Source organism: Dipodomys ordii, unplaced genomic scaffold, assembly GCF_000151885.1.
Source record: "Dipodomys ordii isolate 6190 unplaced genomic scaffold, Dord_2.0 Scaffold16, whole genome shotgun sequence".
Lineage (NCBI taxonomy): Eukaryota > Metazoa > Chordata > Mammalia > Rodentia > Heteromyidae > Dipodomys > Dipodomys ordii.
The window spans coordinates 6,431,945-6,448,792 of NW_012267232.1; the positions used below are offsets into that span (position 1 = coordinate 6,431,945).

A 16,848-nucleotide genomic window follows, 5' to 3' on the forward strand; every position below is an offset into this window, starting at 1 on the left:
TATTGTGAATATTTAAGTTGTAATCATTGCTGAGCCATCTAGTATTGTTTTCCTTCCTTGCTCATTTTTTTGGTCTTCCCTACAGTTAATAACTGCCTCGTTCTTTTTTTTCTTTTTTCTGTGTGTATATGCATGTGTGCTGCTACTAAGGCTAGAACTCAGGGCCTGGGTGTTATCGCTGAGCTTTTATTTTCAGTCATGGGACTTGAACTCAGGGCCTGGGCACAGTCCCTGAGCTCATTTATTCAAGGACAGCACTCTACCACTTTGAGCCACACCTCTACTTTCAGTTTTCTGGTTGTTAATTGAGCCTCAAGGACTTTCCTGCCCCAGCCGGCTTTGAACTACTATCCTCAGATCTCAGCCTCCTGAGTAGCTAGGATTACTAAGTGTGAGCCACTGGTGCCCACCTCAGTCTGTCTTAGTGAGATAATATCTTGGCGTGTACACCATCCTGGCCTTGAATTTACTAGGTAAACCTGGCTTGCCTGGAAATTGAGATCTGAGATACTCCTGCCTCAATTTCCCTAGTATTGGGATTACTAGGCTTATAAATATGTACCACATTCCTGGCACACTTTTCTATTTTACCAGTGGTTCAAAACCTTTTCAGTATCTATTGAAAGGGAGGTAACAAGGGGTGGGCGGGGAGAGGAAGAAAGTGGGCTGGGAAGGTGGCTCAGTGGTAGAGTGCTTGCCTCACATGCATGAGGCTCTGGGTTCGATTCCTCAGCACCACATACACAGACAAAGCCGGAAGTGGTGCTGTGGCTCAAGGGGTACAACACTAGCCTTGAGCTGAAGAGCTGAAGGAGAGTCTAGGCCCAGAGTTCAAGCCCCACAACCGACAATAAATTTTAAAAAAAAAAAGGAAGAAAGCAAGCTAAACCTAAGGACCACTTGACATTTTATACTTTGTTTAGTATAACATTATTTAAGATAACCTTGAATTTAAGAAACATATCTATATGGAGTAAACAGATAACTACTCTTTTAATGATATCAGAGTTTTGAAGTCAGGGACTTGCTTTTGTTAGGCAAGAACTAAGAGCTATACCACTCAAGCTATGTGCCAACTCATTTTGCTTTAGATATTTTTCAGGTAAGGCCTGGGCCTTTTGCCAGGGTCAGCCTAAGATCTCAGTCTTTTTTGCCTCCTAAGTAACTGGTATTACAGGCATGTGCCTGTTTGCCTAGAGATTGCATAAAACTTTTTAAGCATAGAATTAAATTTCTTCTAAGACCATCTTATTATCTTCCAGTTCTTGGTAAAATTTAGCTTGTTGCTTTAAAAGTAATTAAGTTATCGTAACCTACATAAGTATGATAGTTTTGTGTTTTATTTGTAAAAATCATAAATTTATACATCTATAAAGAAAGAAATGTTAATTTTGTTTTCTTTCAATTTGGTAGGTTTGAGAAATTTCTATGGTTCATTAGCTCAGAGAACTATCTAATTATAGGTGGACGAGATCAACAACAGAATGAAATAATTGTAAAAAGATACTTGACACCAGGTAGGTAAGATGAAAATCATAAAAAATTTTGGTCAGTCATCTTAGTATTACAGTTATTTTCATCTTAAGCTCATTAATTTGACAGGATTAATGAATAGAAATTATTGTTTTTTGTGTACCCATCTTGGGACTTGAACATACGGCCTGGGCACTGTACCTAAGCTTTTTTTTGCTCAAGGACAGCATTCGACCACTTGAGCTATAGTGCTACATCAGGCTTTTTGGTGATTAATTGGAGATTAAGAATCTCACAGAGCTTTCTGCCTGGGCTGATGAACCACAGTTCCCAGATCTTATCCTCCTAAGTACCTAGTATTTCAGGTGTGAGACACTGGCACCTGCCTTTTTTTTTTTTTTTCAAGCAGGAAGGCACCTGCCTTTTAATAGAAATATTTACTGATTTATGGCTTGCTAAAGATGTGCTTTGCTATTCTGGGTGAATATTGCTAAAGTAACATTATTAGGCTAATTTGTAGTATTAGATTCTTCAAAGTTAGTGCAAGTCAAGCTTAAAAAACTTAATTTTTCACTGCTAAACTCTATTAAACATTTTCCACATTTAGAAATAGGACTGAAAGCATGTTTATAGCCACAAATATCCAGGAAACTAAGGCAGAAGAATTGCTAGAGTCACAGAAGTTTAAGATCAGTGACATAGACTTTCTTAAAAGGAGGGAAGAAAAGCTGGGTGCCAGTAGGAAAGTGCATGAGACTCTCTGCAGTTAACCACAAAAACTCTCTGCAGTTAACCACATGTGCAGTTACCACATGAGCTCTAGCTCATGTGGTAGAGTGCTATCCTTGAACATACTAGCTCAGGGACAGCACTTTGGCCCAGAGTTTAAGTCTCAGGACTGGCACCAAAATATATATATATACATACATATGTGTGTGTGTATATGTGTGTGTACACACACACACATATATATATATTGATGAGGGGTAGAAGTAGAACTTAATGTATCATTTGTTATTTGTCCTTATTTAAGGAGACATTTATGTACATGCTGATCTTCATGGAGCTACTAGCTGTGTAATTAAGAATCCAACAGGTAATATATTTTTATTATTATTTACATTCCTTAAAATCTTTTAGTATAAGAATATAACAATAGCCGGGTGCTGGTGGCTCACGCCTGTAATCCTAGCTACTCAGGAGGCTGAGATCTGAGGATCGTGGTTCAAAGCCAGCCCGGGCAGGAGAGATCGTGAGACTCCTATCTCCAATAAACCACCAGAAAACCGGAAGTGGCGCTGTAGCTCAAGTGGTAGAGCGCTTGCCTTGCGCTGAAGAGCTGAGGGACCAACCGACCAAAAAAAAAAAAGAATATAACAATAAAGGGTATTCCATGAAAATGGTATAATCATATATATGAAGCTTTTTTCTTTTTCATTTTTTTCTCCCCCCTTTGTTGGTGGTAGTGATGCTCTGTATTGAATACAGAGCCTCACTCATGATAGGCAAGTTAAACAGGTGCTCTGCCACTGGGGTACCCCAACCCTACATTTTGTACATTTTTTTTTTGTAGCTTTTTATTTTTCCAGGGCTGAGGACCGAACCCAGAGGGCTGAACCCAGGGCCTTGCGCGCACCAGGCGGATGCCCTTCCGCTGGGCTAAACCCCCAGCCCTGTACATTATTTTTTTTTTAAGAATTTTCTCTGGGCACTGATGGCTCATTCCTATAATTCTAGCTATTCATGAGGCTGAGAACTGAGGATCCAGGTTCGAAGCCAACCTGGTCAGGAAATCCATGAAACTTTTTTTTTTTTTGGGTCTGATCGTGGGGCCTGAACTTTGGGCCTGGGCGCTGTCCCTCAGCTCTTCAGCTCAAGGCTAGCGCTCTACCACTTGAGCCACAGCGCCACTTCCGGCTTTTTTCTTTTTGCTTATGTGGTGCTAAGGAATCGAACCCAGAGCCTCATGCATGCAAGGCAAGCGCTCTACCACTGAGCCACCTTCCCAGCCCTCCATGAAACTCTTATCTCCAGTTAACTACCAAAATGCCAGAAATAGAGTTGTGGCTCAAGTGGTAGAGCACTAGTCTTTATCAGAAACAGGGGGTCTGGGAATGTAGCTTAGTGGTAGAGTGCTTGCCTAGCATGCATGAAGCCCTGGGTTCAATTCTCAGTACCACATAAACAGAAAAGGCTGGAAGTGGCTCTGTGGCTCAAGTGGTTGAGTGCTAGCCTTAAGCAAAAGAAGCTCAGGGACAGTGCCCAGGCCCTGAGTTCAAACCCCAGGACTGACAAAAACAAAAAGACAAAAACAGTTACGGACAGTTCAGACTTTATGACCGACACACAAAAAATAATTTTATGTTATATGAATTTCATCCCAATTAGAATATTGAATCCCAGCTGTAAGAATACATCAATATGTTCTTCTTTTTGATGATTAGGTAATCTGAATTCTGGAAGTCTCCAAATTTCATATTTTTCTCAATTACTTATTTGGAAAGATATATCATGTATGGCTTTTTTTTTTTTTTTTTTTTTTTGGTCCTTCGTGGGGCTTGAACTCTGGGCCTTGGTGCCTTCCCTGTGCTCTTCAGCTCAAGGCGAGCACTCTACTGCTTGAGCCATAGCACCACTTTTCTAGTGGTTTTTATTAGAGATAAGAGTCTCACAGAGTTTTGTGCCCGGGCTGGCTTTGAACCACGATCTTCAGATCTCAGCCTTCTGAGTATTGCAGGTGTGAGCCAACGGCGCCCAGCCTATGACTTGTTTTATTTTGTTTTTATTATGTAAGCAATTTCAAAACCTGCCATGTAAATACATTTTATTAAAAGTAACTGCTTTTATTGAAGCTTTGCTAAACATATATGCAGTGACTTATAATACTGAAATAAGATGAGGTGTTATTGCTTAAGATAATTTAGCCTTACTACACAGTAGTCTGTTTTTACTTTGGTACTGAACCTTAGCTTGTTATTGTAGGAGAAGCTATCCCTCCACGGACCTTGACCGAAGCTGGCACAATGGCACTTTGCTACAGTGCTGCTTGGGATGCACGAGTTATCACTAGTGCTTGGTGGGTGTACCATCATCAGGTAATAGGAATGATCCTTTTATTAATGTATTTTTTAAATTTCTTTTACTGTTCCTGGGGCTTGAACTCAAGGCCTGGGCACTGTCCCTAAGCTTTTGTGCTCAAAGCTAGCACTCTACCAGTTGAACCACAGCTTCATTTCTAGCTTTTTCGTGGTTAAGTGGAGATAAGAGTCTCCTGAACTTTCTTGCCTGGGCTGGCTTCAAACCACAATCCTGAGATCTCAGCCTCCTGAGTAGCTAGAATTAGAGGTATAAGTCACCCATGCCAACTTGGGTTCCTTTTTAAAATTTCTTTTTGTTTTTGCCTGAGACCAGGAATCAAATGCACTTACGCTCATCGGCTGGTACTCTACCATCTGTGCCATGCCTCAGCTATACTTTGTGTCAGATCTTGAAAATGAGAATAATGCAGGAGATGTAGCTCAGTTGTAGAGCTGTTGACTAGCATGTACAAAGCCTTGGTTCAGTCTTGAGTACCACAAATATAAGAAAAAAAGGAAAAGGAAGATAAAATGCCTATCTTAATAAAATTTACTTAAAAAAAATTTAGCTGGGCAACAGTGGCTCGTGCCTATAATCGTAGCTACTCAGGAGGCTGATATCTGAGGATCACAGTTCAAAGCCAGCCCAGGCAGGAAAGGCCTTGAGACTCTTACCTCCAATAAACCACTAGAAAATCAAAAGGGGTGCTGTGGCTCAAGCTGTAGAGTGCTTGCCTTGAGCTGAAGAGCACAGGGACAATGTCCAAGAGTTCAAGCCCCACAACCAACAACAACAACAAAAATTAACTACAAATCCTTGGCTCATGCCTGTAACCCCTCAAGAGGCTGAGATCTGAGGATTAAGGTTTGAAGCCAGCCTAGTCAGGAAAAGTCCATGAGACTCTTATCTTTAACCACCATAAAGCTAGAAGTAGAGTTATAAGCTCAAGTAGTAGTAGAGCACTAGCCTTGAGCAAAAAAGCTTAGGGACAAACTGGGCACCGGTGGCTCATACCTATAATCTTAGCTACTCAAGAGGCTGAGATCTGAGGATTGCAGTTCAAAGCCAGACTAGGCAGAGAAGTCTGTGAGACTCTTATCTCTAATTAATCAACGCAAAAAAGCTGGAAGCAGAGCTGTGAGCTCAAGTAGTATGGCACTAGGATGAAGCTGAAAGCTCAGGGACAATGCTCAGGCCATGAGTTCAAGCCCCGGAGCTGTCACAAAAACAAAATTTTATTATGTTACATTAGTTGTGTGGGGAGTGGATTTGTTACCTTCTTCCATATTTACAATATATTTTAATAGGTATCTTATATGTAAGTGGTAGGAAAACATTCATATTAAGTAACAAGTGTTATAATAATGATTTGTAAGTATATAATAGGGTAGTGTTAGGAAGCCATAATGCTACTTATTTAAATATGGCTACTCTGGTAGGAAAAAACCCCTAAAATTTCTTTCTTTTTTTGTCAGTCGTGTGGCTTGAACTCTGGGTCTGGGCACTATCCCTGAACTTTTTCAGCTCAAGGCTAATACTCTACCACTTGAGCCTCAGTGCTACTTCTGGTTTTCTTGTGATTACTTAGAGATAAGAATGTCATAGAATTTCCTGCCTGGGCTGGCTTTGAACTGCAATTCTCATATGTCAGCCTCCTGAGTAGCTAGGATTACAGGCATGAGCCACCAGCACCCGGCCTAAAATTTCTTAAGAAATCAATATAACAGGAAGTGGTACTGTGGCTCAAACCATAGAGTGCTCACCTTGAGCTGAAGAGCGCAGGGTTAGCGCTCAAGCCCAGAGTTCAAGCCCCACCACCGACAAAAAAAAAAAAAAAGAAGAAATGAATATAACATACTATTATGTTCCTTAGGTATCTAAAACAGCACCAACTGGAGAATATTTGACAACAGGAAGTTTTATGATAAGAGGTAATGACCTGATGTGAAAATGTACCTAACTTGTCAGTGAATTATGATGACAGGTCTGAATACCATATACAAATAGGCTCAAAAACTGATTACTTTAATAACATATCAACTTAGGACATAAGGAACTTTCTGACTTGGAATGACAAATTGAGCAATTATCATGTCATCTTCATATACACTGATACAAATGTACTTTAACATAGTTTAGTTATAAGAATAAGAAAGTATACCTTGACCCTTTTATAAAATTATAAAGATTATTCAGGGGCTAGGAATGTGTTTTAGTGGTAGAGTGCTTGCCTAACATGCATGAAGCCCTGGATTCCTGGGTTCAATTCCTCAGTACCACTTACATAGAAAACAGTACCACTTCTGAGTGACGCTGTGGTTCAAGTGGTAAAGTGCTATTCTTGAATAAAGTAAGTTCAGGTACAGTGCTCAGGCCCTGAGTTCAAGTCCCAGGACTTGCAAAAAAAAAAAAAAAAAGATTATCCAGTGCCTGACTAATCCAAAGTATGAAAATAAACATATATGTTATTCTTTTAGATTACTGTTCCTGTTTATGGTTCCTAAATAAATATAATCACTGGTGTCAATTATTTTTCAGACAAAAGTGAAAAAGAGAACTGATTTTGAAACACTGATATATATTATTTTTTATAGGAAAAAAGAATTTCCTTCCTCCTTCATATCTAATGATGGGCTTTAGCTTCCTCTTTAAGGTACTTTTCATCTCCTTGGATTGCTTCATTTTTTAGTTCTTATAAATCTTCCTTAAAGTTTCATCACTGAAAATAACTATTTCTGTAGGTAGATGAGACTTGTATTTGGAGACATCGGGGTGAACGAAAAGTCAGAGTGCAGGATGAAGACACTGAGACGCTGGCAAGTTGCACAAGTGAACTCATATCAGAAGAGATGGACCAACTAGGTAGTTCACATATTCAAATAAATTGGCTTGTGATGTTTTCTATTGTCTGTTTTACTTCTAAATCCTTATTTAGATGATCATGTCTCTTTGGGGAAAATCAAAATTTAAAAAAAATACTACAAGGACTGGTGGCTGATGCCTGAGATCTTAGATCTTAGATCAAAGCCAGCCTGGCCAAAAAAATCCATGAGACTCTTTAACTCCAAGTAATCACAAAAAAAAGCAGGAAGTACAGGAGCACAAAAGGTTAAGGACCCAGGCCCTGAGTTCAAGCTCTAAGACTGGTACATGTACACACACACACACACACACACACACACACACACACACACGCACGCACGCACGCACCAAAAAAAGATACTAGTTAGGGCTGAGAAAGTGGCTCAGTGGTAAAGTGCTTGCCTTGCATTCAGGAGGCCCTGGGTTCGATTCCTCAGTGCCACATAAGCAGAAAAGGCCAGAAATGGTGTTGTGACTTAAGTGGTAGAGCACTAGGCTTGAGCTGAAGAGCTGAAGGACAGCACGCAGGCCCAGAGAGGCCCCACAATCAGCAAAAAAAAAAAAAAAAGATACTAGTTGTCAGTTTCACATGTTAAACATACTTATTATGATGAATTAAGAAGTACTTGATAGGCTGGGTGCCGGTGACTCACACCTGTAATCCTAGCTACTAAGGAGGCTGAGATCTAAGGATGACAGTTCAAAGCCAGCCCGGGCAGGAAAGTCTGTGAGACTCTTATCTCCAGTTAACCACCAGAAAACTGGAAGTGGTGCTGTAGCTCAAGTGGTAGAGCTCTTGCCTTGAGCTGAAGACTGAGAGACAGTGCCCCAGGCCCAGAGTTCAAGCCCATGACCTCAAAAAAAAAAAAGGGCTAGGAAGGTGGTTCAGTGGTGGAGTGCTTGCCTTGCATGCTTGAGGCTCTGGGTTCGATTCCTTAGCACCACATACGCAGGGGAAAAAAAGAAGCTGGACGTGGTGTTGTGGCTCAAGTGGTAGAGCACTAGCATTGAGCTGAAGAGCTGAGGGGCAGCGCCCAGACCCAGAGTTCAGGCCCCACGACCAGAGGCCCCCCCCAAAAAAAAATACTCGATAGGATTTATAACTAGCATACTTTAGTGTATGTTTAGTACAATTTCAGTATTTAGTGGGTAGTGTGTAAAATCTAACAAAAATGGACTGGTGTATATAAATTAGCATTTGAATTTGAATTGAGAAATTAGGAATGATGGACACCTATAACATTCTGTTTCTCATATGAGATTTTTTATTATATTTTTAATTATATATTTGCTTTAAGTAGAGAGCAATTACAGTTAGAATACATTTACCAGCTTACCTGAGGTAGCTAAAGCAAAAATACTTGCTAAATTGCTTTTACAGTTTTTTCCCTCTCCTGGATCATTCCTTTTTAGGAGTCATATGTGGTTTCATTTATACCTACAGTGCTAGTAGTCTATTGATGGATCCTCATCATGTCCCACACACTATACAAAGTCACACATGTTTTGTATCCATTATTTTTTTGTTTTCCTCACACTGTGATGGTTACTCATCGTAGTATTACTACTAAGTAGCAGTATTTTTGTGAAAGCGTGAGCACTTGTTATGTGCTAATAACATAGCATAATATAACATTATGTTAGCTTTCATTTATGTTAGGAAAGCTGCAGAGTTTATATAACTTATTGTCTTGCTTTCTAAAGTTACCTAAGAAAGGCAATTTATGGTTTTCATTGTCAAATGGTAGCAGTATATAAGAAATTTATTGTGGGAAAAAGATCTTGGAGATCCCACATCCTGCTCATGGTGCAGATTGTCTGAATCAGAGTAGTACCTTCTGGAGATGAGAAATTATTCTGGTGATCTTCTGGGAAAGTCTGAAATGTTTTTGTGAAGTTTTCAAGTCAATACCATAACTTTGTTGGGGTCCCCATCCTGACTTCCATTTTGGTAATTGTTCAGAAGGAGATGGCAGCAGCAGTGAAGAAGACAGAGAGGAATTACATGAAACGCCAATAGATGTAGAGCTCACGACTCAGGGTAACCCAGAGGCTGTTGCTGTTCAGAGTGGTGGAGATGAACAAAATGAGCTCATTGAAAAAGAAAGCTCTGAAGATGAAGGAGAATCTGAAGAAGTGATAAAAGATCAAGGGTCTGTTGAAGAAATGAAGGATGAAGAGGAAGAGACATTATATTATCCTGATACTACCATTGACTTAACCCATCTTCAATCCCAAAGGTAAATAAAAATAATGTTTTAAGTTTCATTAAAATCAGTTGCTTGAGCCTCTCCTTAGAGAAATTCCCAGGATCAGGGTACAAAAATATGTAACAGCAAAGTGTCCAAAATAGGTCAAAATAGAAAAAAGCAGAGACTAGGAGTGGTGGCTCAGTGATAGAATGCAAAATCCTGGGTTCCAGAAACACCAACCAGAAAAGAGGCAAAGGTTTTTCATGCTAATAACATAACAAAGGCTATCCCATCCAGGAAGAATGTTGGGGGTCAAGGAGGGGAGGGGGAAAGAAGGCTAGTCTTGAGTGTGTTACTGATCACCAGCTAAAGAATTTATAGTTTAAAAACATTATTTTTAGGGTAATAAAAAGAATAGCTTAGCTGGGCATCAGTGGCCCACGCCTATTTTCCCAGCTACTCAGGAGGCTGAGATCTGAGGATCATGGTTCAAAGCCAGTCCAGGCAGAAAAGTCCCTATGAGACTATCTCAAACTAACCACTCAAAAAACAGAGGTGACGCTGTGGCTTTCAAAGTGGTAGAGCACTAACCTTGAGTAAAAGAGCTCAGGGACAGGGCTCAGGCCCTGAGTTCAAGCCCCACAACTGACAGAAAAAAAAAAAAGGCTTAGAGTTCAGACAACGTCTTAGGTTGTGCCATTAATGCAATGACATGTAATCTTCAGGTACCTTCTAAGTGAAAATAACACAGTATGCTCTTCGCAGAGTTTTGGTGAAGATTTTACACATGTCAAACATCTAGCAGTTTCTGACATATACTAATATTTCAACACATGGTACCTACTTAAAAGTGTACAAGTAGGCATGTTGTATGCGCTATTTGAAAAGATGACAAGACTGTATTTTTTTCTATTGTTATTTTTTAAAGATGGTAGGAGTATAAGTGAAAGTATGATGGGGGAATGTTTTGGTATCTTGTAAATTAATGCCTTTCACAGTCTAATAGATTCTTTTTTATTCTTTTTTCTCCATAGGTCCCTCCCGAAATTGGCTTCAAAAGAGGAATTTACTAATTCAGTAAGCTGTTTTTGAAGTTTGTGAAAATGTTTTCCCCAATAATTTTTTTACTGAGTGCCTATGTCTACTCTCTAGTTACTCAAGAGGCTGAGATCTGCAGGATGGCCGTTCAAAGCCAGTCCAGGCAGAAAAATCCTCCATCTCCAATTAATCAGCAAAATGCTGGAGGCATGGCTCAAGTGGTAGAGCACCAGACAAGCAATCAATCTAAGTGAGTGCCCTGAGTTCAAAGTCCAGTAAAAAATAATTTTTAATTAAATTGAAAAAATTTTTTTTCTTTGTTAGTCATGGGGCTTGAACTCAGGGCTTGGGCACTGCCCCTGAACTCTTTTGCCCAAGGCTGGTGGCCTACCAGTTTGAGCCACATCCCCACTTCTGGTTTTTTGGTAACTACTGGAGTTAACAGTCTTGTAGCCACATGCTGGTGGCTCACGCCTATAATCTAGCTATTCAGGAGGCTGAGATCTGAGGATTGTGGTTCAAAGCCAGCCCTGGCAAGAAAATCTGTGAGACTCTTATAGTGGTAGAATACTACTAGCCTTTGAGCAAAAGAGCTCAAGGATAGTGCCCAGGCCCTGAATTCAAGCCCCACTTGATCAACCCAAAAAATAAATAAATAAAAGAGTTCCTCAGATCTCAGCCTCCTAGATAGGATTACATGTGTGAGCCAACAGTGCCTGGCTTTTTGTTGTTGTTGTTGTTTTGTAAGAAAACTTGGCTGAGCTTTACTGAGTAAGTAAGCAAGCAGACAAGGAGAAAGGAGGAAGCACGCTAGCAGAGTTCGGGTGCTCGTGAGGGGAGATAGAGACACCTGGCTTTTGTATTTTAATTTTACCTATTGAAAATTTTTAATCATGTTATTGTGTTTCCTTGTTTTTAACAGAATGACAATAAATCACAGAGCCGGAGACATTTGTCAGCCAAGGAAAGAAGGTAAAACATATTTTTATTCTTTTCAAGTATGTTTATAATATTTTTTAAAATTGTTAACTTAGCTACCACTTCACTGTTCTGAAGCTTTCTTTTAGCTGACTGCCAGTGGCTCACACCTATAGGCCTAGCTATTTAGGAGGCTGAGAATTAAAAATCATGGTTCAGTGCTTGCCCAGGTACACAAATTTGTAAGACTGTTCTCTGCAGTTAACCAGCAAAAGGCCAGGACTGGAGGCATGGCTCAAGTAATAGAGGTCCAGCCATGAGAAAAAAACCAAGCTTGAACATGAACTCAAGAGGTCAAGCCCCAGTACTGGCACAAAAAGAAAAAGATTCTAAAGCTTTCCTCTGTTAAAATTATCGAGATTTGGGGCTGGGAAGGTGGCTCAGTGGTAGAGCGCTTGCCTTGCATGCATGAGGCCCTGGGTTCGATTCCTCAGCACCACATAAGCAAAAAGAAAAAAGCCAGAAGTGGCGCTGTGGCTCAAGTGGTAGAGTGCTAGCCTTGAGCTGAAGGGCTGAGGGACAGCGCCCAGGCCCAGAGTTCAGGCCCCACAACCAGACCCCTCCCCCCCAAAAAAAATTATTGAGATTTAGCACAAATCTTCAGTTTTTGATATGCATCTGTAATTATGATTTTTGGGTTGAGGGAGCTAATATGTCATTATGCAAAATAGTTCATGAATTAGACCTTTATACATAAACATATAAAATAAATTGAATTACCTTATGTAGACTAGCTAATTCTATGATAAATATTTAGTCATATTAATTGTACAAACTAATGAGTTTTGTTTTGTTTTTTGGGTCTGGTCGTGGAGCCTGAACTCTGGGCCTGGGCGCTGTCCCTCAGCTCTTCAGCTCAAGGCTAGCACTCTACCACTTGAGCCACAGCGCCACTTCTGGCTTTTTTCTTTTTGTTTATGTGGTGCTGAGGAATCGAACCCAGGGCCTCATGCATGCAAGGCAAGCGCTCTACCACTGAGCCACCTTCCCAGCCCAAACTAATGGGTTTTGTTGTCATGTTTCCATATATCTCATAGCAAGTTTTGATCTCATCAAAGTTACCAAGGCTCTGGCACCCAAATAGGGTGTGGTGGCATGTGCCAGTGTTCCCAGGTAGGCCTAGGCAGGAGGATCATAGTCCAGGCTGACCCAGGCAAAAAAGTTTTTTAATTTAAATTTTAAAAAACACCTAAAGCACAAAAGGGGTGAAGTAGAAGGGTACCTGCTATGCACGCGCAAGGCCCTGAGTTCAAATCCCATTGCTGCCTACCCGCTAAAAAAGGGATATTTTAGCACTTAGGCACATGAAAGTAAAGAGAAGGACAGTTTCAGAAGAAATCTGTAGATATTCTGGGGCAATGAAATGACCGAAATGTGAAAGAGGCATTTGTGACCTGATGAATTGTAAGATGGGAGAGGTGAATGTGTATCAAAAGTATAAAACTTAGAATGACAGGCAATGATTACAACTTAAATATTCACAATAACATTAATGCAGAAAATCAATCTTTACAAAACTATATTATAACTATGTAACAGCACAAGTGAAATTCTCAACTTTCATAGTGGAAAGTCAATAATAGACTAATACAGAAAAATTAAGCAGAACTAACAGAAGCACAGTATAGAGATTTGAGGAAACTCATTAGAATCATCTAAAAGAACTAAAATTAGATACCTTGGGAGGGGAGACAATGGAAACAGAGGTGAAGAAATGCTAGGTGACGCCAGGCACTGGGGTCACACCTGTAATCCTAGCTACTCAGGAGGCTGAGATTTGAGGATTGTAGTTTGAAGCCAGCCCAGGCTGTGAGACTCTTACCTCCAATAAACTACTCAAAAAAGCCGGTGGCAGTAGCACTGTGGCTCACATGGTAGAGCACTTGCCTTGAGCAAAAGAAGCTCAAAGACAGCACCCAGGCCCAGAGTTCAAGCCCAAAATAAAATAAAATAAAGCTCAGTGACTAATTTTGTAAAAAGCTTTGTAAAAATGCTCATTATTGAATTGGAGTGCAACTTGGGTAACTTTAGGGAAGGTTATTCTGAATTCAGTCATGGGGCATGAACTCAGGGCCTGGGCACAGTCTCTGAGTTCATTTATTCAAGGACAGCACTCTACCACTTTGAGCCACACCTCTACTTTCGGTTTTCTGGTTGCAGCTGGCTTTGAACCGTGATCCTCAGATCTCAGCCTCCTGAGTAGCTAGGATTACAGGCACTCAGCTAGAACACTGAATACTTGACGTTCTTAGAACTCATGTTTCCATTTCATTTGTGTTTAGAGAAATGAAGAAGAAAAAGTATCCAGTTGACTCAGGGGATTTAGAAGTGATGGAAGGAAAGGAAAAAGAAAAAGATAGTGCTATACACAACGAAACTCAGCAGAACACAAGCAAAAATGTTGCTGCTACCCAGCCAGTGAAACGAGGACAAAAGGTAATAAGCTTTTGTATGGTTCACATAGGGAAGTGTGTGGTTTCCCTTCATTTTTTTTGTTTTTTTTTGCGGGGGTAGTTCTTGGCCTTGAACTGAGGACCTGGAACTGTCCCTGAGTTTCTTTGCTGGAGGCCTCCCCTACCACTTGAGCCACAGCTTTTTGGTGGTTAATTGGAGAGTCTCTCAGGCTTTCCTGCGTGGGCTGACTTCAAACTGTTATCCTCAGATCTCAGCTTTGTGAGTAGCTAGGATTACAGGTGTGAGCCACTGGCACCCAGCTTTCTGTTGATTTTTTAAAAGTGAAATGTAAGTGTAGGCAAAGAAAAATATCCTGGGAACATGGAAGTTAACAATCTGTGTTCCTTAGACCTGTATGATATTCTGCCCACATAATAATTTTAATGCAGAGGAGGACTAAGAGACTGATTCTCCAGTCTCCCCTTAATAAATGGCAGAGCTGAATTTTTTTTACACCTTCCTTTTTTTTTTTGGTCAGTTGTGGGGCTTGAACTCAGGGCACAGGCACTGTCCCTGAGTTCTTTTGGTCAAGGCTGGCACTCTACTACTTTGAAACTTTGAGCAACACTGCCACTTCTGGTTTTTTTGGTGGTTAATTGGAGATAAGGTTTTCACAGGCTTTCCTGCCTAGGCTGGCTTTGAACCATTGTTCAAAGCCAGATCTGAGTGATCTTCAGATCTCAGCCTCCTGATTGTTTTTTTTTTTTTTTGGGTCCAGTCATGGGGCCTGAACTCTGGGCCTGGGCGCTGTCCCTCAGCTCTTCAGCTCAAGGCTAGCGCTCTGCCACTTGAGCCACAGCGCCACTTCCAGCTTTTTTCTTTTTGCTTATATGGTGCTGAGGAATCGAACCCAGGGCCTCAGGCATGCAAGACAAGTGCTCTACCACTGAGCACCTTCCCAGCCCCTAGCCTATGCTTTTTTAAGTGCCCATATTATTTTTAAAAAGTGGAGACTAAGCAGGCCGCCAGTGGTTCATGCCTGTAATCCTAACTACTCAGGAAGTTGAGATCTGAGGATCCCGGTTCAAAGCCAGCCCAGACAGGAAAGTCCGTGAGACTCTAATCTCCAATAAACCACTAAGTGGAGACTGGGCTAATAGATCAATGTATCTTCTTTAAAATGAATTGCAGGCCAGGGCAGTAGCTCAGTTGGTATAATGCTTGGGTAGCATATTCAAATTGTAGTTTAATCTCAAGCACCAAAACAAAAATCAAACACTAGTTTAATTAAAATTGTTTTAACCTTATAGCAAGTTCCTAGCTTAACTTTGCTGTTATATTTCCTGTTCTTCCTCTGTGTGTATAAATGCAGTAACTGATATAATAGCTCTCTAGACTTTTCCTTTTGATTCTTGCTTTTCTTGTATTCCCACAGACTATAAAGTCCACTTTTAAGGAAAACTTCATTTTTTTTCCTCATGATTTTTGCACAGATTGAAAATGTCTCCTTTTTTTACATCAAGATCTTCCTTCCACTTTGCCCATTCTATTTATAAAATGTGATGTTAATTTACTTTTTTGCCAATCCTGGGACTTGAACTCAGAACCCAGGCACTGTCCCTAAGCTTCTTTTGCTCAAGGCTAGTGCTCTACCACTTGAACCACAGTGCCACTCCTATCTTTTTCTGTTTATGTGGTACTGAGGAATTGAACCCAGGGCTTTATACATGCTAGACAAGCACTCTACCACTAAGCCACATTCCCAGCTCAATTTACCTTAATTTCTGTATGAACCTTTTGTCCACCAGTGGTTTGTTCTTTGAGGACAAAGACAATGGTTTGTCCGTTTGTGTTCTTCATATTGCTTATCATAATAGTGCCTTATTTTTAACATTTTTGACAGAATTGGTAGAAAAACAGACTTCTTTTTGAGGTAGGATTTTGCTAAGTTGGGCTAGCCTCAAACTTGCAATTCTTCTGAATGTTTACGATTAAAGATGTAAAACTACCATATCTGGCCTATACACACCTTTGTTGGTGGTGGTGGTCATGAGGCTTGAACTCAGGGCCTGGGCACTTAGCTTTTGTGCTCAAGGCTAGCACTGTACCACTTGAACCATAGTTCTACTTCTACTTTTCTGGTGGTTGATAAGAGTCTCACAGAATTTCCTGCCTGGGCTGGCTTTGAGCTGTGATCCTCAGATCTCAGCCTCCTGAGTAGCTAGGATTTCAGGCATGAGCCACATCAGTGCCCTGCTTAGAAGCACCTTTTCTGAATTACAAGTATTTTTTGCATTCCTTACTGCTCAAATTTTCTAAAATAAGTTTTCTGATTTAATAGAGCAAAATGAAAAAAATGAAGGAAAAATACAAAGACCAGGATGAAGAAGATCGTGAACTTATTATGAAATTGTTGGGGGTAAGTAACATATAAAAAACTCTTTTATTCCTTTTGCTTTTCAATTGGCCATCCAGCCCTCATCTAGTCTATGAGAAATAGAATATGAAGCTATTTTTATTGTTGTTGTTAAAATCTTGATATTATTGACGGTGATATTAACTGATTTTTCTCTGTGAATTGAAGTCTGCAGGTTCAAACAAAGAAGAAAAAGGGAAGAAAGGAAAGAAAGGAAAAACAAAAGATGAACCCATGAAAAAGCAGCCTCAGAAACCCAAAGGTGGACAAAGGGTTTCAGACATCATTAAGAAAGAAACTCCATCCCTTGAGGTCTTAACTCACGAGGTACAAGACTTGGCTATAGATGACTCACATGATGATAAGGTAAGGCTGCTCTCAGGCTCTTGCCTAGGATGCCCAGAACCTGGGACTTAA

General features: G+C 40.4%; 1 protein-coding gene across 2 annotated transcripts in view; it reads left to right on the forward strand.

Moving 5' to 3' along the window:
* The window catches only part of Nemf (nuclear export mediator factor), a 51,442-nt gene that overhangs the window by 28,600 nt on the left and 5,994 nt on the right, over positions 1-16,848 (forward strand). For both annotated transcript variants that reach the window (XM_013012323.1, XM_013012324.1), the window contains 12 exons: positions 1,414-1,517; positions 2,507-2,569; positions 4,456-4,568; positions 6,425-6,482; positions 7,146-7,204; positions 7,293-7,413; positions 9,377-9,653; positions 10,640-10,682; positions 11,566-11,615; positions 13,904-14,057; positions 16,357-16,434; positions 16,600-16,797. In XM_013012323.1, coding sequence (XP_012867777.1) covers positions 1,414-1,517; positions 2,507-2,569; positions 4,456-4,568; positions 6,425-6,482; positions 7,146-7,204; positions 7,293-7,413; positions 9,377-9,653; positions 10,640-10,682; positions 11,566-11,615; positions 13,904-14,057; positions 16,357-16,434; positions 16,600-16,797 — 1,318 coding nt within the window. The remainder of the gene's footprint in view (positions 1-1,413; positions 1,518-2,506; positions 2,570-4,455; positions 4,569-6,424; positions 6,483-7,145; positions 7,205-7,292; positions 7,414-9,376; positions 9,654-10,639; positions 10,683-11,565; positions 11,616-13,903; positions 14,058-16,356; positions 16,435-16,599; positions 16,798-16,848) is intronic.